Raw genomic sequence first — 22,382 nt, forward strand, 5'->3', positions numbered from 1 at the left:
TCTAATTACGGGCGGAACTGGGGGGTCTGTTGCGCGGTTTTTTGAGAATGCAAAGGAAAGTAAACACGGCTCTCGCCTAAATCTAACATCGGTTTCCTCATTTTTGAACATAACACACTCGCGGGGAGATATTGTGACCGCGAGTGTGTTATGTTCAAGAATGAGGAAACCGATGTTAGATTTAGGCGAGAGCCGTGTTTACTTTCCTTTGCATTCTCACAAAACCGCGCAACATAACATACGGTAGCGCATAAGGCACAAACAACTGAATGTATTATTCCTACATAACAATCACCAACTGAGAAGGTTTAATGAAGCACAACAGAGTGATTATTTTTAACCCCCTGTTGAAGCATGTCTTTCCAGAAGCGAGCGGGTTGTCTGAAGATGACAACGCTCTGTCCCATGCTACATTTAAAGTTGCACCGTGCTTTTTGCGGAGTCTTGACAGAAACTTTGTTCATATGTCACAACATTTTCAGTCTCTCTGTCTCCACCACACACACACACACCTCCCCCTCAGTCTGACTTCCTCTCGAACGGCGTCAGCTGCCACTGCGGCTGTCTCGTTATTGGAAAATAATGTAGGCCTACTTCGGTGGTGGTTAGCATCACCACCCCCGTCGTACATTATTTTCCAATAATGAGACAGCCAGTCGTGGTTTATTCCTTACATAAATAGGCTAACTTTAATATGACGCCGTTGGCGCGCGAATGAGCATGTACTTCCGCTTATGCAGAGGATGTCAGTTGACTGGTCCTTCAATGTGGCCCAGGACGCATTCGTGTACACATTGCTAAAAGAATGTGGCCATATGCGACCCAGACCACCTCCACGTCCTCAATGCCTCTTGGTTGCATTCACACCTGTAGTTAGAGCTGTCCACTTGTGATCGGGTCCACTTGTGCAACAGGTCATAGTTGACTGCTGCACCTGCTGACCAGCCCTCTCTTCACTCTCTCTCCCGTTACAACTGTACAAAGAATATCCAGTAAATCACCTTCTCTTGCACATAGTGTTTATTTATTGACTTTTGATTTATTTTATTTACCTATGCCGTCTTTTGCCATTTCTTATGTACTGTCGTGTCATACTGTATGTTGTACTGTACTGTATCTGTACTGTATGCGTCGTTTTGTGCTGACTGGGTTTTTTTGACGTATTTACTGTTGCTGACGCATCTTGGCCAGGTCATCATTGTAAATGAGAATTGGTTCTCAACTGATTTTACCTGGTTAAATAAAGGTCAAATAAAAAAATAAAATAAATCGGATCACCCAAGACCTATACGGTCTATGTCCAAGACGCATTTTAATGCCAGGTCTGAACAGGGCCTCAGGCAGGCAGTCAAACCGAAGGTCGTGCTCTCCTGCGAGAGTGGTGATACTAGCGGCTGTTTACAGAGGAAGATAATACACTTCAATCAAACAATACTGATGACAGTATGAAGGATTTCATGACAAGTGAAGTATTTTAAGCACTTTATTGTTAAAGTTTTTCTATTGGAGTATGAAAATGAAAACATTAACAAACTATTGTTACATAAATGCAAACCAAACTTTCGGACTTTCCAAAGCATATCCATACCTTACAATTATTTCATTTTATGTATTTGTTTACTGTACATCAAGTTTAGTGCTCAGCAGGATTACTCCTATGTTCAGATAACCCCACCCCCCTCTCTCTGTTTCTCTCTGTCTCCCTCTCCCACCCATCTCCATCTCTCTCTAGATGACGGTTACTGCTTCATCCATGCAGCTTATTTGAAGGGCTCTTTCTATCTCTGGCCATTCGTCCACAGACTCCTCTTCACCCTGTGAAGAAGGTAAAGCAGACACTACTGTACCACACTGGCTGGTCCTGTGGGTGCTGTGCAGACGCACATTCGGCTGAATCAGATGCACAGAAACCACTCACATGCGTATCTCAGTGTGAACAACATTCAACATGGAGAAATGCTAGTCTAGATTGCAGTACTGAACATCATTAGATTTACACAACCTCACACAGCAGAACTCTGTACTTAAGCCTCACCACAGGTTATTCTCAACAGTGACATCATAATACAGAACTCTACTGGAAATCAACTCACCTTATTCTCAACAGTTACATAACTCAGTACTGAACCTCACCATGCTTATACTTCACAGTGACCTCATTAGCAAAATTCTGTAATGAACCTCAAAATGCTTATACTCAATAGTGACATCACAATATAGAGCTCTGGAATGAATCAATAATGACATTACAATACAGAACTCTGTACTGATCCTGAACATGCTTATACTCAACAGTGACATCACAATATAGAGCTCTGGAATGAATCAACAGTGACATCACAATACAGAACTGTACTGAACTTCACCACACTCATATCACCTTTTCTGTGTAGTCTATGTTGGCGGCTTTAACCAGTTCCATATCTTCCATGTACTCCGACTCAACCTGGACAGGAGAAATGTGAATGCATACACTTTTCTGTAATCAATAAATTTTGCTTAATATATCTTACACTTCAAAGGGTGCATTTCACTGTTATTTTATTAGCGCAGTGGTGTAGTTCTCTGGTGTTGTTGTGTGTATTTGTGTGGGGCAGCATAGTTGTGTGGTGTTGTTGTGTGGATTAGTGTAGTCGTGTGGTGCAGTTGTGTGGATTAGTGTAGTTGTGTGGTGCAGTTGTACGGATTAGTGTAGTTGTGTGGATTAGTGTAGTCGTGTGGTGCAGTTGTGTGGATTAGTGTAGTCGTGTGGTGCAGTTGTGTGGATTAGTGTAGTTGTGTGGATTAGTGTAGTCGTGTGGTGCAGTTGTACGGATTAGTGTAGTTGTGTGGATTAGTGTAGTCGTGTGGTGCAGTTGTACGGATTAGTGTAGTTGTGTGGATTAGTGTAGTTGTGTGGTGCAGTTGTGCGGATTAGTGTAGTTGTGTGGATTAGTGTAGTCGTGTGGTATAGTTGTATGGAATAGTGTAGTTGTGTGGATTAGTGTAGTCGTGTGGTATAGTTGTATGGATTAGTGTAGTTGTGTGGATTAGTGTAGTCGTGTGGTATAGTTGTACAGATTAGTGTAGTTGTGTAGATTAGTGTAGTCGAGTGGTGTAATTGTGTGGATTAGTGTAGTCGTGTGGTGCAGTTGTACGGATTAGTGTTGTTGTGTGGTGCAGTTGTACGGATTAGTGTAGTCGTGTGGTGTAGTTGTGTGGATTAGTGTAGTTGTGTGGTGCAGTTGGGCGGATTAGTGTAGTTGTGTGGATTTGTGTAATTGTGTGCCTATGGAAAGGGACACATAAAAAAGAGAACAAAATTTCTCATCACCGGTTCCTCCTCTTCACTTTCCAAGCTGTCTGTTTCTGGGCTGATAAAGGTCGGGCTGTGGGAAAAATAAGACAACAATGGAACAGAAAAACTTGTGAAATATTCATGTTCAGCATTCACTATCGATGAGAAAACCCCCTGTGCAGGTGACAGTAGTATCCAAAGTCTAGAAGCTTCCGTCATTTAGATGAAAATAAAGATATACTTTTTATTGAACCCCATGGGGTAATTTATCCTCTGCATTTGACCCATCCTAGTTACTTAGGAGCAGTGGGCAGCCACAGTGCAGCGCCCGGGGACCAACTCCAGTTCTGAGGCCAGTGCCTTGGTCAAGAGCAACTGCAGGAGCACACCTAACATGCATGCCTTTGAGTGTGGGAGGAAACCGGAGTCCCCAGAGTAAACCCACGCGAACACGGGGAGAACACGCAAACTCCGCGCAGAGAGGATCCAATGAACGAACCCGGATTCGAACCCGGAAACTCCTTCTTGCGAGGCAACAGTGCTAACCACTATGCCACCGTGCCCGCCCTGTGTCATCTTAGGCTGCTGGGCGGACTTGTGTCATTCAGCACGAACCTCATGCTGACTTACACTCACGGCAGAACCCCCGCTGTCCATTTGGTTTAAAACAATGGCCGCATTCACGTCACTTGAACTACATCACAGGGCTGAATCTGGGCTCAGCCACTCATGTCTGAGGCCCCCACCCAATCAGCTGCCACAGACCTGAATCTGCCTCGTACATATGTCCTGAAAGGATCATGGCCCAAAGGCAGTGTACAGGTGAGTTACCTGGGCTTCATGGAGGAGAGTCTTCGCCCTGAAACGGAGCACACAGGTACAGTTCTTATTTACAAACCCACTGTCCAAATGTCGCCCCCCCCAAGCACTGGTCTAAGTGACAGGTAACAGCTGAAAGAACCCAAACATATTACTGTGGGCAATTCTGCAGTCTGTGCCAGAATCCAGGTGCTTAAGTTGAATATATGGATGAATTAAGGTAAGAATATTGAGAATATTGAGTGCTGCTTTTCCATATCACCATGGTGATGAGATGAGGCAAACGGAGGTAGGCAGGTAAAGGTAAAGGGGCGACAGGTAAAGGTAAAAGGGAGCAGGTAAAGGCTAACGGGAAAAGGTAAAGGGGGGCAGGTAAAGTTTGGAGGGGGCATGTAAGGGTAAAGGGGGGGCAGGTAAAGGAGGGGCAGGTAAAGGGGGGGCAGGTAAAGTTTGAAGGGGGCATGTAAGGAGAAAGGGGGGGGCAGGTAAAGGAGGGGCAGGTAAAGGTTAAAGGGAACAGGTAAAGGGGGGGCAGGTAAAGTTTGAAGGGGGCATGTAAGGAGAAAGGGGGGGCAGGTAAAGGTTAAAGGGATCAGGTAAAGGGGGGGCAGGTAAAGTTTGAAGGGGGCACGTAAGGAGAAAGGGGGGGCAGGTAAAGATTAAAGGGATCAGGTAAAGGTAATGGGGCAGGTAAACTCACTGTATATGGCTCCATACACACAGCAGCCTGTCAGCAGGCACAGCAGGAAGAGGAAGCAACTGAGAACCACAGCAAACACACCCGCAGAGACACCGGCTAGTGCTGGGGGAGGAAGGACACGATCACCATCATCATCATAACCTTCATCACCATCATCATCAGCACACCCTGTCATCACCATCATCATAACCTTCATCATCATCGCCATCATCATCAGCACAACTTCTGTCATCACCTTCATTATCATAACCATCATTGTCACTATCATCATCATCACCAGCACACCTTTCATCATAACCATAATAAACACTAGCACACCCTGTGTCATCATTTTCATCATTATAACCTTCATCATCATCATCATCAGCAGCACACCCCTTGCCATCGCCTTCATCATCAACACAACCTTCATCATCATCATCCATTATCTATACCTGCTTGTCCTGGTCAGGGTCGCTGGAGCCTGTCCCCGTATTGGGCGAGAGGCGTAAATGCCGAGTCACTGCACATCACCCGGTGAGGCTATCTCCCACACTTAGGAGACGGCCTGGACCCCATTTTCTCTCCTGCACAGTCTCTGGCTCTAATTTCTACAACATGGCAGCACCGAAACTGCACTTCCGCGGCTTTAAAACACTTTCGCCAAGCCCACTGGAACGTCGGTTGGTGACATCACAGTCACTTTAGCAATATTTTTTTACTGTCTATGATACAATTACAAATTTTTAAATGTGCCATTTCATCTTTTATAACCTTTTACATTTTTCATTGGCATCATACTGCTGCAAATAATTTCATTATTATTAATAATATTATGACCTGTACTTTTTATGTGTGCAGTAGGCTACTTAGGGCGGCAGAGTATAATGGGTAGGGAACTGGTCTTGTAACCTAAAGGTGACCGGTTCAATTTCCAGGTGGGACACTGCCATTGCACCCTCAAGCAAGGTACTTAACCTTGCTGTATAAATGGATACACCGTGTAAGTTACTCTGGATAAGAGCATCTGCTAAATGCCTGTAATGTCATGCACAGATTAAATAATATAACAGAAATATGCTACTGCCACATGTAGTTGTAATAACCACACCATGCTCCTTTAACTAAGGGTTCCAAAGTGTTTGAAAAAAATAAATCTTACCGCTCTTGTCAATAAATAACTTTTCACTGTTGATGCTGTTCATTTCGTCAAAGCTGTCTGTCGCCACACAGTGGTAGAAGCCGGAACTGCTGGCGGTGACGGACTTCAGCAGTAGAGTCTGGCCATCTCCTTGGATGCTGTAGAAGTCCCCTCTCACATCCAAACCGGAGTCGTTCAGGAACCAGTGGTATCTGGGGAATGTCCCACGCTTCACTTCGCAATGGAGAGCGAGCTCAGCCACGCCAGAGAAACTCCCCACGCGATTTGATGTCAGCTTTACAGTCCCATTTACAGCCACTGGGAGGAGAGACATGCGCACACTATGTATCATTCATAGATAGGGCCGCCATTTTGTCTTGTATTTCAATGGCTGTCCTCCAGGGGTTGCCATTGGCATTTCAACGGCACAATCAAAGACCAATCATGCGACTGAGTTTCTAATTGCGACATTTATAAGAACAATTTGTTAATCTAATATGGGGAGAGCCAAGAAGGAAAGTGAACGTGTGAAAATTGCTGTCAATCATCGACTGTGCTTAATTAGTACCATTTACATTATCAGCTTAGACCACTGAGGTGGTGCAAATGGAATAAACATTTGAGAAGCGGCTCGACAAGATCGTAACCTCTATCTGGCAGAGGACTGAAGCACCAAGTGAGAAAACAAGGGGAGACAAAATCTTGGCCCAAGTCATAGAGGCATTCACTGTTCTAATTGACACAAGAATCTTCAAGTCTGTGACATCACAATAGTACTATGACATCACAATAGTAAATCCCAAAATAGCACAGTTGGCGTGAAGAGGTCGGAGACGATGGGGTTAATGAAGAGGAGGAGGTTTCGTATGAGAAGCCCACGTACCCACTTCCAGGGTCAGCGTGTCGCTGGTCACCGGCCTATCGCCATTGGCTGCCTCACAGCGCACCTCCCCCTCCTTTCGGTTCAGGGTGACGGGAACAGCGAGCGAGGCACTACGGGGGTCCCCCTCCCGAATGATCTGCCACGCCCTGGTTTCATTTTGGAGCGTGAAGGTGAAGTTGACAGGTGGGGTCCCCTTGTCTGAACGGCAGGTCACACTGGCTACGTACCTATCATCCTCCTTATGTACTGTCAACGAGATTTTAGGTTTGGAAACGGAAACTGTTGGTGGGGAGAGGGGAAGAGGAAAAGTACAGGTTGTCAGAAATCCACCCATCAAACAAACAAGCAAATAAATAAACAATCCTCAAAGTAAAAAATGGCTGTCAGGATAACCTTTGACCCTGATCAATATATGGTCGCTGGAGGAGTAAATCTGATCATTCAGCTGATTTGTTGCCCGGCAGGAGTAGTTCCCAGCATCCTAATAATCCTAATAATTATTATTATTATTATTGTAATGTAAAGAAGAAGAAGCATATGAAGAAGAATGAGAAGGAGGAGGAGAAGAAGAAACTATACTGTCAAGAAACTAAACACTGTCAGGGAAATTAACTGCACATTCTCTTGACTAAAGAGCACAGAACAGGGATAGAAAGAGAGGATAATGAAGGCAATAAAGTGATTGATAGGGATGATAATGAAGACAGTAAATTGATGGATAGGGATGATAATGAAGGCAGTAAAGTGATGGATAGGGATGATAATGAAGGCAGTAAAGAGATGGAAAATGATGATAATGTAGGCAGTAAAGTGATGGATAGGGATGATAATGAGGGTAGTAAAGTGATGGATAGGGATGATAATGAAGGCAGTAAAGTGATGGATAGGGATGATAATTAAAGCAGTAAAGTGATGGATAGGGATGATAATGAAGGCAGTAAAGAGATGGAAAATGATGATAATGTAGGCAGTAAAGTGATGGATAGGGATGATAATGAGGGTAGTAAAGTGATGGATAGGGATGATAATGAAGGCAGTAAAGTGATGGATAGGGATGATAATGAAGGCAGTAAAGTGATGGATAGGGATGATAATGAAGGCAGGGCTAACAGTACTTACTTGTCACTGTAAACAGACTGCACAAACCTGTAAACAGAGAGTTTTTACTTCTACAATGCAGCAAATAGTAAAAACAGCAAAGCATTGCATTAATTCTGAGGCTCTGGAGGCCTTCTCAGTGTTGAGATATATAATACGTATACTGTATATGATAATGTAATATATACAGCAAGCTGAACAAAGCACACTAAACAGCTTTTAAAAAGTACAATGCCTGAACTCAATACGGACATGCATTACACACTTTTAGAACAAACAAAAAATATTTTTGAATTGCAAAAAAAATGACTACATTTTCTCATGTTTATGTACTTTTGCCATTCACATTATGTGTTTTTGGTGGCCTCTCCCTCTGCCCATTATAGTAATTATTTGCGCAATAAACTTAAATAAAAACTGTTCACCAAAAGAAATAGCCATTTTGCATTTTCAAAGTTCCTCAGAAACACAGGCCAACCTTTCGGGCCAAGTTTAGTAGGTGACATCATGTAAATTTTGCGAGGTTCTTCCGTTTCTCTCTCCTGGTGTAAGGAAGATCCTGATTCTCTGTTGCTCACCCAGTGTCACTGCGATGTGTCTGAGAGATCCCATCTTCAATCGGAGCCCAGGCCGGCGAAGGAGCTGATGTGGACTCTGGCTTTGACTGGAACCGGGAAACGGCAGCCACACTGGAGGTATTCCTCGTCTGGAACGTTTGAGGTGTGCCCCGCCAACCCCCAGAGACATTTGGGGCCGATATGTCTGTTGCCTGATATGAAACCCTCCACCCCCCAGCCCAGACACCAGGTTTCTAGCACAGATAGTGGACCCCCCTCCCTCCCCATCAGAGCCACGCCCTCCCACCTAACAGACAGACTGAAGCCATTTTAACTCTTCATGGCGTGAGATCAAACATACGTGATTAGAATGTTCTTAACTGAACATTTAAGGCAATCAATATCAGTAATTGAAAGCAATGGAGTTCTAGAACACTTAGAATGTAGAATTTTTGAGAGAAAAAAAAAAACATTCCAAAAAAGAACCTACTCTTCAAAGGGCCAATGTGAAATGTGGAAGCCTAAAATCTGCCCGGAGACAGAGTGAAACACACTGTTTAACGTGGAGAGGAAAGGGCTTTTATGTGAACAGCTTGGCAGTGACACCACTTTGACAGGATCAAACACGTTTGCCAATCAGGCGTGTGTGTGTGTGTGTGCATGTGTGTGTATGTGCACGTGCGTGTGTGTGTGTGTCTGTGCGCGTGTGTGTGTGTGTGTCTGTGCATGTATGTGTGTGAGTGTGTGTGTGTGTGTGTGTGTAGTGAGAGCATTGTTTTTCCTCAGGAATCCATTACATTACATTTATTTGGCAGACGCTTTTATCCAAAGCGATGTACAAAAATCCAAAAAGAAAAAAGAATCCCTGTTTAGTCTGCGTGTTGAAAGGTTGAAACCTTTAAGGTTTGTCTGGGGACGTAAACTAGTTCTTTCTTTCATTTTAACCATGTGTAGGTGAGATATTTCCGTTGCTGGGGAACGGCCAGGTGCAGAAAAAAGGGCACAGCTGAAGTGACCAGCGACAAACTTTATTGATGTTCATTCAATGAGTAACACTGCAGAGATCTCTCTCTCTCTCTCTCTCTCTCTCTCTCTCTCTCTCTCTCTCTCTCTCTCTCTCTCTCTCTCTCTGTCTCTCCATTTCCAGCTGGGTCCTGTTGGATTAAAAACAGATGACAGAGTGACAGTCGGATATTGGCATGCCCACAGCGATGGTCTCAGATGTGTATGTTTCAGTGGACATTTGACTTAGATAAAAGCAGTAAAAAAAAAAAAAAAGTGTGTTACCACATCCCGGATCGTGCCGTTCAGGCGACTCCTCGATCACCTATGCCTGTGGCTGGAATGGCCGCACTGGACCTGCGGTTGATGATAGGGTTGCCAGGTTTAGAGCCGGACAACATGCACTGCTGGAAGCTTACTCGCAAACGGGTTGACCGGGGGGGGGGGGGGGGGGGGGGGGGGGTTATGGGGATGCAAGCAAGGTACTTAACCTTGCTGTATAAATGGATACACCGTGTAAGTTACTCTGGATAAGACCATCTGCTAAATGCCTGTAATGTCATGCACAGATTAAATAATATAACAGAAATATGCTACTGCCACATGTAGTTGTAATAACCACACCATGCTCCTTTAACTAAGGGTTCCAAAGTGTTTGAAAAAAATAAATCTTACCGTTCTTGTCAATAAATAACTTTTCACTGTTGATGCTGTTCATTTCGTCAAAGCTGTCTGTCGCCACACAGTGGTAGAAGCCGGAACTGCTGGCGGTGATGGACTTCAGCAGTAGAGTCTGGCCATCTCCTTGGATGCTGTAGAAGTCCCCTCTCACATCCAAACCGGAGTCGTTCAGGAACCAGTGGTATCTGGGGAATGTCCCACGCTTCACTTCGCAATGGAGAGCGAGCCCAGCCACGCCAGAGAAACTCCCCACGCGATTTGATGTCAGCTTTACAGTCCCATTTACAGCCACTGGGAGGAGAGACATGCGCACGCTATGTATCATTCATAGATAGGGCTGCCATTTTGTCTTGTATTTCAATGGCTGTCCTCCAGGGGTTGCCATTGGCATTTCAACGGCACAATCAAGAGACCAATCATGCGACTGAGTTTCTAATTGCGACATTTATAAGAACAATTTGTTAATCTAATATGGGGAGAGCCAAGAAGGAAAGTGAACGTGTGAAAATTGCTGTCAATCATCGACTGTGCTTAATTAGTACCATTTACATTATCAGCTTAGACCACTGAGGTGGTGCAAATGGAATAAACATTTGAGAAGCGGCTCGACAAGATCGTAACCTCTATCTGGCAGAGGACTGAAGCACCAAGTGAGAAAACAAGGGGAGACAAAATCTTGGCCCAAGTCATAGAGGCATTCACTGTTCTAATTGACACAAGAATCTTCAAGTCTGTGACATCACAATAGTACTATGACATCACAATAGTAAATCCCAAAATAGCACAGTTGGCGTGAAGAGGTCGGAGACGATGGGGTTAATGAAGAGGAGGAGGTTTCGTATGAGAAGCCCACGTACCCACTTCCAGGGTCAGCGTGTCGCTGGTCACCGGCCTATCGCCATTGGCTGCCTCACAGCGCACCTCCCCCTCCTTTCGGTTCAGGGTGACGGGAACAGCGAGCGAGGCACTACGGGGGTCCCCCTCCCGAATGATCTGCCACGCCCTGGTTTCATTTTGGAGCGTGAAGGTGAAGTTGACAGGTGGGGTCCCCTTGTCTGAACGGCAGGTCACACTGGCTACGTACCTATCATCCTCCTTATGTACTGTCAACGAGATTTTAGGTTTGGAAACGGAAACTGTTGGTGGGGAGAGGGGAAGAGGAAAAGTACAGGTTGTCAGAAATCCACCCGTCAAACAAACAAGCAAATAAATAAACAATCCTCAAAGTAAAAAATGGCTGTCAGGATAACCTTTGACCCTGATGAATATATGGTCGCTGGAGGAGTAAATCTGATCATTCAGCTGATTTGTTGCCCGGCAGGAGTAGTTCCCAGCATCCTCTAGGGTTGCCTCTGTCACATACAGGCGGTTGCCACTGGACCGATGATGGGACATCCTGGTTGAATTTTCGTTGTGGGACCACTGGTAAGAGACGTGTGTGCCCGTCTTCACGGTGCATGTCAGAGTCAGGCCACGCCCCTCGAAGACCTCGGCCAATGGCGGATCTGACACAAGCTCCGCCCCTTCAACAGGCACTGTGGGAGTAGAAAGACGTGAGACCCAGGTCACCAGAAGGGGCCACTAGCATCAAGTGTAGGGGTCATGGAAAATTCAGGGGGACTTCAGGGAGTTAGTGAAGATGGGATATTTTGGAAAGGGGGTATGGGGGAATAGTCTTGGGAATTTGTACGTGCCTGCAACCCTGATTAGTTTCGTAAGATCAATATGAGATGGCTCCAGTGTGTAATGGCTTCTAACTAGAGCTCTTATTAATGCTAACAGCATTTCAGGCCGATTTTACACTGAAACGGCGCTGTTCCAGACGTTGCCCCTGGACCGTGTGGCTGGCATTGGGCTGCGAGTGCTGGCTACTCACCGATCACTCTGAGGTAGTGGACATCGCTGACGGTGGAGGGCACGGCGGAGATGTTCTGCACGCTCGCCTTGCAGTAGAAGTTTCCGTCGTAGTCCGGCTTAGCCTGAAGAGTAAAGTTGGCGGCGTGGCCGTCATAGGCCGTGTAGTCCCCGAATGCCTTGGCCTTGTTTTCCTGGTATAGCTCGTACAAGATGGCTTCCGTCTTCGGCGCATCAGGCACAAAGCAGGAAATGGTTTCAATGTCACCCGCCAGGGAAACATCCGGGGCGTGAAGGATTGGCTTCCCCAAAACTAAGCCCCGTTCAACAAGAACAATAAGAGTAATAATAATATTAAAAATAATACTAATAATAATAATAATAATTATTATTATTATTATTGTAATGTAAAGAAGAAGAAGCATATGAAGAAGAATGAGAAGGAGGAGGAGAAGAAGAAACTATACTGTCAAGAAACTAAACACTGTCAGGGAAATTAACTGCACATTCTCTTGACTAAAGAGCACAGAACAGGGATAGAAAGAGAGGATAATGAAGGCAATAAAGTGACTGATAGGGATGATAATGAAGACAGTAAATTGATGGATAGGGATGATAATTAAGGCAGTAAAGTGATGGATAGGGATGATAATGAAGACAGTAAATTGATGGATAGGGATGATAATGAAGGCAGTAAAGTGATGGATAGGGATGATAATGAAGGCAGTAAAGTGATGGATAGTGATGATAATGAAGGCAGTAAAGAGATGGAAAATTATGATAATGTAGGCAGTAAAGTGATGGATAGGGATGATAATGAGGGTAGTAAAGTGATGGATAGGGATGATAATGAAGGCAGTAAAGTGATGGATAGGGATGATAATGAAGGCAGTAAAGTGATGGATAGAGATGATAATGAAGGCAGTAAAGAGATGGAAAATTATGATAATGTAGGCAGTAAAGTGATGGATAGGGATGATAATGAGGGTAGTAAAGTGATGGATAGGGATGATAATGAAGGCAGTAAAGTGATGGATAGGGATGATAATGAAGGCAGTAAAGTGATGGATAGGGATGATAATGAAGGCAGTAAAGTGATGGATAGGGATGATAATGAAGGCAGGGCTAACAGTATTTACTTGTCACTGTAAACAGACTGCACAAACCTGTAAACAGAGAGTGTTTACTTCTAAAATGCAGCAAATAGTAAAAACAGCAAAGCATTGCATTCATTCTGAGGCTCTGGAGGTCTTCTCAGTGTTGAGATATATAATACGTATACTGTATATGATAATGTAATATATACAGCAAGCTGAACAAAGCACACTAAACAGCTTTTAAAAAGTACAATGCCTGAACTCAATACGGACATGCATTACACACTTTTAGAACAAAAAAATATATTTTTGAAGTGCAAAAAAAATGACTACATCATCATCATCAGCAGCAGCACACCCCTTGCCATCACCTTCATCATCAACACAACCTTCATCATCATCATCATCCATTATCTATACCTGCTTGTCCTGGTCAGGGTCGCTGGAGCCTGTCCCCGTATTGGGCGAGAGGCGTAAATGCCGAGTCACTGCACATCACCCGGTGAGGCTATCTCCCACACTTAGGAGACGGCCTGGACCCCATTTTCTCTTCTGCACAGTCTCTGGCTCTAATTTCTACAACATGGCGGCACCAAAACTGCACTTCCGCGGCTTTAAAACACTTTCGCCAAGCCCACTGGAACGTCGGTTGGTGACATCACAGTCACTTTAGCAATATTTTTTTACTGTCTATGATACAATTACAAATTTTTAAATGTGCCATTTCATCTTTTATAACCTTTTACATTTTTCATTGGCATCATACTGCTGCAAATAATTTCATTATTATTAATAATATTATGACCTGTACTTTTTATGTGTGTAGTAGGCTACTTAGGGCGGCAGAGTATAATGGGTAGGGAACTGGTCTTGTAACCTAAAGGTGACCGGTTCAATTTCCAGGTGGGACACTGCCATTGCACCCTCAAGCAAGGTACTTAACCTTGCTGTATAAATGGATACACCGTGTAAGTTACTCTGGATAAGACCATCTGCTAAATGCCTGTAATGTCATGCACAGATTAAATAATATAACAGAAATATGCTACTGCCACATGTAGTTGTAATAACCACACCATGCTCCTTTAACTAAGGGTTCCAAAGTGTTTGAAAAAAATAAATCTTACCGTTCTTGTCAATAAATAACTTTTCACTGTTGATGCTGTTCATTTCGTCAAAGCTGTCTGTCGCCACACAGTGGTAGAAGCCGGAACTGCTGGCGGTGACGGACTTCAGCAGTAGAGTCTGGCCATCTCCTTGGATGCTGTAGAAGTCCCCTCTCACATCCAAACCGGAGTCGTTCAGGAAACCAGTGGTATCTGGGGAATGTCCCTCGCTTCACTTCGCAATGGAGAGCGAGCCCAGCCACGCCAGAGAAACTCCCCACGCGATTTGATGTCAGCTTTACAGTCCCATTTACAGGCACTGGGAGGAGAGACATGCGCACACTATCATTCATAGATAGGGCCGCCATTTTGTCTTGTATTTCAATGGCTGTCCTCCAGGGGTTGCCATTGGCATTTCAACGGCACAATCAAAGACCAATCATGCGACTGAGTTTCTAATTGCGACATTTATAAGAACAATTTGTTAATCTAATATGGGGAGAGCCAAGAAGGAAAGTGAACGTGTGAAAATTGCTGTCAATCATCGACTGTGCTTAATTAGTACCATTTACATTATCAGCTTAGACCACTGAGGTGGTGCAAATGGAATAAACATTTGAGAAGCGGCTCGACAAGATCGTAACCTCTATCTGGCAGAGGACTGAAGCACCAAGTGAAAAAACAAGGGGAGACAAAATCTTGGCCCAAGTCATAGAGGCATTCACTGTTCTAATCTAATGACATCACAATAGTAAATCCCAAAATAGCACAGTTGGCGTGAAGAGGTCGGAGACGATGGGGTTAATGAAGTGGAGGAGGTTTCGTATGAGAAGCCCACGTACCCACTTCCAGGGTCAGCGTGTCGCTGGTCACCGGCCTATCGCCATTGGCTGCCTCACAGCACACCTCCCCCTCCTTTCGGTTCAGGGTGACGGGAACAGCGAGCGAGGCACTACGGGGGTCCCCCTCCCGAATGATCTGCCGTGCCCCGGTTTCATTGAGGAGCGTGAAGGTGAAGTTGACAGGTGGGGTCCCCTTGTCTGAACGGCAGGTCACACTGGCTACGTACCCATCATCCTCCTTATGTACTGTCAACGAGATTTTAGGTTTGGAAACGGAAACTGTTGGTGGGGAGAGGGGAAGAGGAAAAGTACAGGTTGTCAGAAATCCACCCGTCAAACAAACAAGCAAATAAATAAACAATCCTCAAAGTAAAAAATGGCTGTCAGGATAACCTTTGACCCTGATGAAGATATGGTCGCTGGAGGAGTAAATGTGAGTGTCATTCAGCTGATTTGTTGCCCGGCAGGAGTAGTTCCCAGCATCCTCTAGGGTTGCCTCTGTCACGTACAGGCGGTTGCCACTGGACCCATGATGGGACATCCTGGTTGGATTTTCGTTGTGGGACCACTGGTAAGAGACGTGTGTGCCCGTCTTCACGGTGCATGTCAGAGTCAGGCCACGCCCCTCGAAGACCTCGGCCAATGGCGGATCTGACACAATCTCCGCCCCTTTAACACGCACTGTGGGAGTAGAAAGACGTGAGACCCAGGTCACCAGAAGGGGCCACTAGCATCAAGTGTAGGGGTCATGGAAAATTCAGGGGGACTTCAGGGAGTTAGTGAAGATGGGATATTTTGGGAAGGGGGTATGGGGGAATAGTCTTGGGAATTTGTACGTGCCTGCAACCCTGATTAGTTTCATAAGATCAATATGAGATGGCTCCAGTGTGTAATGGCTTCTAACTACAGCTCATATTAATGCTAACAGCATTTCAGGCCGATTTTACACTGAAATAGCGCTATTCCAGACGTTGCCCCTGGACCGTGTGGCTGGCATTGGGCTGCGAGTGCTGGCTACTCACCGAACACTCTGAGGTAGTGGACATCGCTGATGGTAGAGGGCACGGCGGAGATGTTCTGCACGCTCGCCTTGCAGTAGAAGTTTCCGTCGTAGTCCGGCTTAGCCTGAAGAGTGAAGTTGGCGGCGTGGCCGTCATAGGCCGTGTAGTCCCCGAATGCCTTGGCCTTGTTTTCCTGGTATAGCTCGTACAAGATGGCTTCCGTCTTCGGCGCATCAGGCACAAAGCAGGAAATGGTTTCAATGTCACCCGCCAGGGAAACATCCGGGGCGTGAAGGATTGGCTTCCCCAAAACTATGCCCCCTTCAACAAGAACAATAAGAATAATAATAATATTAAAAATACTACTACTACTACTAATAATAATAATAATAATTATAATAATTATAATTACTATTATTATTATTATTGTAATTAAAGAAGAAGAAGCAGTTGAAGAAGAATGAGAAGGAGGAGGAGAAGTAGAAACTATACTGTCAAGAAATTAACTGCACATTCTCTTGACTAAAGAGCACAGAACAGGGATAGAAAGAGAGGATAATGAAGGCAATAAAGTGACTGATAGGGATGATAATGAAGACAGTAAATTGATGGATAGGGATGATAATTAAGGCAGTAAAGTGATGGATAGGGATGATAATGAAGACAGTAAATTGATGGAATCGGGATGATAATGAAGGCAGTAAAGTGATGGATAGGGATGATAATGAAGGCAGTAAAGTGATGGATAGTGATGATAATGAAGGCAGTAAAGAGATGGAAAATTATGATAATGTAGGCAGTAAAGTGATGGATAGGGATGATAATGAGGGTAGTAAAGTGATGGATAGGGATGATAATGAAGGCAGTAAAGTGATGGATAGGGATGATAATGAAGGCAGTAAAGTGATGGATAGGGATGATAATGAAGGCAGTAAAGAGATGGATAGGGATGATAATGTAGGCAGTAAAGTGATGGATAGGGATGATAATGAGGGTAGTAAAGTGATGGATAGGGATGATAATGAAGGCAGTAAAATGATGGATAGGGATGATAATGAAGGCAGTAAAGTGATGGATAGGGATGATAATGAAGGCAGGGCTAACAGTACTTACTTGTCACTGTAAACAGACTGCACAAACCTGTAAACAGAGAGTGTTTACTTCTAAAATGCAGCAAATAGTAAAAACAGCAAAGCATTGCATTCATTCTGAGGCTCTGGAGGTCTTCTCAGTGTTGAGATATATAATACGTATACTGTATATGATAATGTAATATATACAGCAAGCTGAACAAAGCACACTAAACAGCTTTTAAAAAGTACAATGCCTGAACTCAATACGAACATGCATTACACACTTTTAGAACAAAAAAATATATTTTTGAAGTGCAAAAAAAATGACTACATCATCATCATCAGCAGCAGCACACCCCTTGCCATCACCTTCATCATCAACACAACCTTCATCATCATCATCATCCATTATCTATACCTGCTTGTCCTGGTCAGGGTCGCTGGAGCCTGTCCCCGTATTGGGCGAGAGGCGTAAATGCCGAGTCACTGCACATCACCCGGTGAGGCTATCTCCCACACTTAGGAGACGGCCTGGACCCCATTTTCTCTTCTGCACAGTCTCTGGCTCTAATTTCTACAACATGGCGGCACCAAAACTGCACTTCCGCGGCTTTAAAACACTTTCGCCAAGCCCACTGGAACGTCGGTTGGTGACATCACAGTCACTTTAGCAATATTTTTTTACTGTCTATGATACAATTACAAATTTTTAAATGTGCCATTTCATCTTTTATAACCTTTTACATTTTTCATTGGCATCATACTGCTGCAAATAATTTCATTATTATTAATAATATTATGACCTGTACTTTTTATGTGTGTAGTAGGCTACTTAGGGCGGCAGAGTATAATGGGTAGGGAACTGGTCTTGTAACCTAAAGGTGACCGGTTCAATTTCCAGGTGGGACACTGCCATTGCACCCTCAAGCAAGGTACTTAACCTTGCTGTATAAATGGATACACCGTGTAAGTTACTCTGGATAAGACCATCTGCTAAATGCCTGTAATGTCATGCACAGATTAAATAATATAACAGAAATATGCTACTGCCACATGTAGTTGTAATAACCACACCATGCTCCTTTAACTAAGGGTTCCAAAGTGTTTGAAAAAATAAATCTTACCGTTCTTGTCAATAAATAACTTTTCACTGTTGATGCTGTTCATTTCGTCAAAGCTGTCTGTCGCCACACAGTGGTAGAAGCCGGAACTGCTGGCGGTGACGGACTTCAGCAGTAGAGTCTGGCCATCTCCTTGGATGCTGTAGAAGTCCCCTCTCACATCCAAACCGGAGTCGTTCAGGAACCAGTGGTATCTGGGGAATGTCCCTCGCTTCACTTCGCAATGGAGAGCGAGCCCAGCCACGCCAGAGAAACTCCCCACGCGATTTGATGTCAGCTTTACAGTCCCATTTACAGGCACTGGGAGGAGAGACATGCGCACACTATCATTCATAGATAGGGCCGCCATTTTGTCTTGTATTTCAATGGCTGTCCTCCAGGGGTTGCCATTGGCATTTCAACGGCACAATCAAAGACCAATCGTGCGACTGAGTTTCTAATTGCGACATTTATAAGAACAATTTGTTAATCTAATATGGGGAGAGCCAAGAAGGAAAGTGAACGTGTGAAAATTGCTGTCAATCATCGACTGTGCTTAATTAGTACCATTTACATTATCAGCTTAGACCACTGAGGTGGTGCAAATGGAATAAACATTTGAGAAGCGGCTCGACAAGATCGTAACCTCTATCTGGCAGAGGACTGAAGCACCAAGTGAGAAAACAAGGGGAGACAAAATCTTGGCCCAAGTCATAGAGGCATTCACTGTTCTAATCTAATGACATCACAATAGTAAATCCCAAAATAGCACAGTTGGCGTGAAGAGGTCGGAGACGATGGGGTTAATGAAGTGGAGGAGGTTTCGTATGAGAAGCCCACGTACCCACTTCCAGGGTCAGCGTGTCGCTGGTCACCGGCCTATCGCCATTGGCTGCCTCACAGCGCACCTCCCCCTCCTTTCGGTTCAGGGTGACGGGAACAGCGAGCGAGGCACTACGGGGGTCCCCCTCCCGAATGATCTGCCACGCCCCGGTTTCATTGAGGAGCGTGAAGGTGAAGTTGACAGGTGGGGTCCCCTTGTCTGAACGGCAGGTCACACTGGCTACGTACCCATCATCCTCCTTATGTACTGTCAACGAGATTTTAGGTTTGGAAATGGAATCTGTTGGTGGGGAGAGGGGAAGAGGAAAAGTACAGGTTGTCAGAAATCCACCCGTCAAACAAACAAGCAAATAAATAAACAATCCTCAAAGTAAAAAATGGCTGTCAGGATAACCTTTGACCCTGATGAATATATGGTCGCTGGAGGAGTAAATCTGAGTGTCATTCAGCTGATTTGTTGCCCGGCAGGAGTAGTTCCCAGCATCCTCTAGGGTTGCCTCTGTCACGTACAGGCGGTTGCCACTGGACCCATGATGGGACATCCTGGTTGGATTTTCGTTGTGGGACCACTGGTAAGAGACGTGTGTGCCCGTCTTCACGGTGCATGTCAGAGTCAGGCCACGCCCCTCGAAGACCTCGGCCAATGGCGGATCTGACACAAGCTTCGTCCCGTTAACAGGCACTGTGGGAGTAGAAAGACGTGAGACCCAGGTCACCAGAAGGGGCCACTAGCATCAAGTGTAGGGGTCACGGAAAATTCAGGGGGACTTCAGGGAGTTAGTGAAGATGGGATATTTTGGAAAGGGGGTATGGGGGAATAGTCTTGGGAATTTGTATGTGCCTGCAACCCTGATTAGTTTCGTAAGATCAATATGAGATGGCTCCAGTGTGTAATGGCTTCTAACTGCAGCTCATATTAATGCTAACAGCATTTCAGGCCAATTTTACACTGAAACGGCGCTGTTCCAGACGTTGCCCCTGGACCGTGTGGCTGGCATTGGGCTGCGAGTGCTGGCTACTCACCGATCACTCTGAGGTAGTGGACATCGCTGACGGTGAAGGGCACGGCGGAGATGTTCTGCACGCTCGCCTTGCAGAAGAAGTTTCCGTCGTAGTCCGGCTTAGCCTGAAGAGTGAAGTTGGCGGCGTGGCCGTCATCGGCCGTGTAGTCCCCGAATGCCTTGGCCTTGTTTTCCTGGTATAGCTCGTACAAGATGGCTTCCGTCTTCGGCGCATCAGACACAAAGCAGGAAATTGTTTCAATGTTACCCGCCAGGGAAACATCCGGGGCATGAAGGATTGGCTTCCCCAAAACTATGCCCCCTTCAACAAGAACAATAAGAATAATAATAAATATTAAACATACTACTACTTCTACTACTAATAATAATAATTATAATAATTATAATTACTATTATTATTATTATTGTAATTAAAGAAGAAGAAGCAGATGAAGAAGAATGAGAAGGAGGAGGAGAAGAAGAAACTATACTGTCAAGAAACTGAACACTGTCAGGGAAATTAACTGCGCATTCTCTTGACTAAAGAGCACAGAACAGGGATAGAAAGAGAGGATAATGAAGGCAGTAAAGTGATGGATAGGGATGATAATGAAGACAGTAAATTGATGGATAGGTATGATAATGAAGGCAGTAAAGTGATGGATAGGGATGATAATGAAGGCAGTAAAGTGATGGATAGGGATGATAATGAAGGCAGTAAAGAGATGGAAAATGATGATAATGTAGGCAGTAAAGTGATGGATAGGGATGATAATGAAGGCAGTAAAGTGATGGATAGGAATGATAATGAAGGCAGTAAAGAAATGGAAAATGATGATAATGTAGGCAGTAAAGTGATGGATAGGGATGATAATGAGGGTAGTAAAGTGATGGATAGGGATGATAATGAGGGCAGTAAAGTGATGGATAGGGATGATAATGAAGGCAGTAAAGTGATGGATAGGGATGATAATGAAGGCAGTAAAGAAATGGAAAATGATGATAATGTAGGCAGTAAAGTGATGGATAGGGATGATAATGAGGGTAGTAAAGTGATGGATAGGGATGATAATGAAGGCAGTAAAGTGATGGATAGGGATGATAATGAAGGCAGTAAAGTGATGGATAGGGATGATAATGAAGGCAGTAAAGTGATGGATAGGGATGATAATGAAGGCAGGGCTACCAGTACTTACTTGTCACTGTAAACAGACTGCAAAAACCTGTAAACAGAGAGTTTTTACTTCTACAATGCAGCAAATAGTAAAAACAGCAAAGCATTGCATTAATTCTGAGGCTCTGGAGGCCTTCTCAGTGTTGAGATATATAATACGTATACTGTATATGATAATGTAATATATACAGCAAGCTGAACAAAGCACACTAAACAACTTTTAAAAAGTACAATGCCTGAACTCAATACGGACATGCATTACACACTTTTAGAACAAAAAAAAATATTTTTGAAGTGCAAAAAAAATGACTACATTTTCTCATGTTTATGTACTTTTGCCATTCACATTATGTGTTTTTGGTCGCCTCTCCTTCTGCCCATTATAGTAATTATTTGTGCAATAAACTTAAATAAAAACTGTTCACCAAAAGAAATAGCCATTTTGCATTTTCAAAGTTCCTCAGAAACACAGGCCAACCTTTCGGGCCAAGTTTAGTAGGTGACATCATGTAAATTTTGCGAGGTTATTCCGTTTCTCTCTCCTGGTGTAAGGGAGATCCTGATTCTCTGTTGCTCACCCAGTGTCACTGCGATGTGTCTGAGAGATCCCATCTTCAATCGGAGCCCAGGCCGGTGAAGGAGCTGATGTGGACTCTGGCTTTGACTGGAACCGGGAAACGGCAGACACACTGGAGGTATTCCTCGTCTGGAACGTTTGAGGTCTGCCCTGCCAACCCCCAGAGACATTTCGGGCCGATATGTCTGTTGCCTGATATGAAACCCTCCACCCCCCAGCCCAGACACCAGGTTTCTAGCACAGATAGTGGACCCCCCTCCCTCCCCATCAGAGCCACGCCCTCCCACCTAACAGACAGACTGAAGCCATTTTAACTCTTCATGGCGTGAGATCAAACATACGTGATTAGAATGTTCTTAACTGAACATTTAAGGCAATCAATATCAGTAATTGAAAGCAATGGAGTTCTAGAACACTTAGAATGTAGAATTTTTGAGAGAAAAAAAAAACATTCCAAAAAAGAACCTACTCTTCAAAGGGCCAATGTGAAATGTGGAAGCCTAAAATCTGCCCGGAGACAGAGTGAAACACACAGTTTTAACGTGGAGAGGAAAGGGCTTTTTTGTGAACAGCTTGG

General features: G+C 44.5%; 1 protein-coding gene across 8 annotated transcripts; it reads right to left on the reverse strand.

Moving 5' to 3' along the window:
• Positions 1-1,469: 1,469 nt before the first annotated feature.
• Positions 1,470-21,983, reverse strand: LOC118220572 (Fc receptor-like protein 5). 8 transcript variants are annotated; one of them, XM_035404461.1, is made up of 19 exons: positions 21,807-21,983; positions 21,251-21,277; positions 20,077-20,376; positions 19,448-19,735; positions 19,055-19,333; positions 18,235-18,531; positions 17,151-17,177; positions 12,014-12,313; positions 11,388-11,672; positions 10,995-11,273; positions 10,132-10,428; positions 7,919-7,945; positions 6,800-7,078; positions 5,938-6,234; positions 4,797-4,898; positions 4,109-4,136; positions 3,314-3,368; positions 2,381-2,446; positions 1,470-1,815 (listed from the first exon to the last, which is right to left on the reverse strand). In XM_035404461.1, exons 1-19 carry the CDS (start codon positions 21,973-21,975, stop codon positions 1,729-1,731), a joined length of 3,489 nt encoding a protein of 1,162 aa, XP_035260352.1. In that variant the 5' UTR covers positions 21,976-21,983; the 3' UTR covers positions 1,470-1,728. The 8 variants fall into 8 exon arrangements, with proteins under 8 accessions (XP_035260352.1, XP_035260351.1, XP_035260353.1 ...); XM_035404460.1 differs by lacking the exon at positions 12,014-12,313 and adding an exon at positions 16,059-16,358 and having other exon boundaries at positions 21,807-21,982; XM_035404462.1 differs by lacking the exons at positions 12,014-12,313; positions 17,151-17,177 and adding an exon at positions 16,059-16,358.
• Between the last annotated feature and the right edge of the window lie 399 nt (positions 21,984-22,382).

Source organism: Anguilla anguilla, chromosome 2 (assembly GCF_013347855.1).
Source record: "Anguilla anguilla isolate fAngAng1 chromosome 2, fAngAng1.pri, whole genome shotgun sequence".
Lineage (NCBI taxonomy): Eukaryota > Metazoa > Chordata > Actinopteri > Anguilliformes > Anguillidae > Anguilla > Anguilla anguilla.

Bases quoted from the DNA above. Each gene is read 5' to 3' on its own strand.
- LOC118220572 (XM_035404461.1), bottom strand. From the start codon at position 21,975: ATGTCTCTGGGGGTTGGCAGGGCAGACCTCAAACGTTCCAGACGAGGA. The intron at 11,274-11,387 runs GTTATCCTGACA...CCCCACCAACAG, and splicing joins TATATTCATCAGGGTCAAAG to TTTCCGTTTCCAAACCTAAA. The intron at 4,899-5,937 runs GTAAGATTTATT...TTCCTCCCCCAG, and splicing joins GTTATTTATTGACAAGAGCG to CACTAGCCGGTGTCTCTGCG.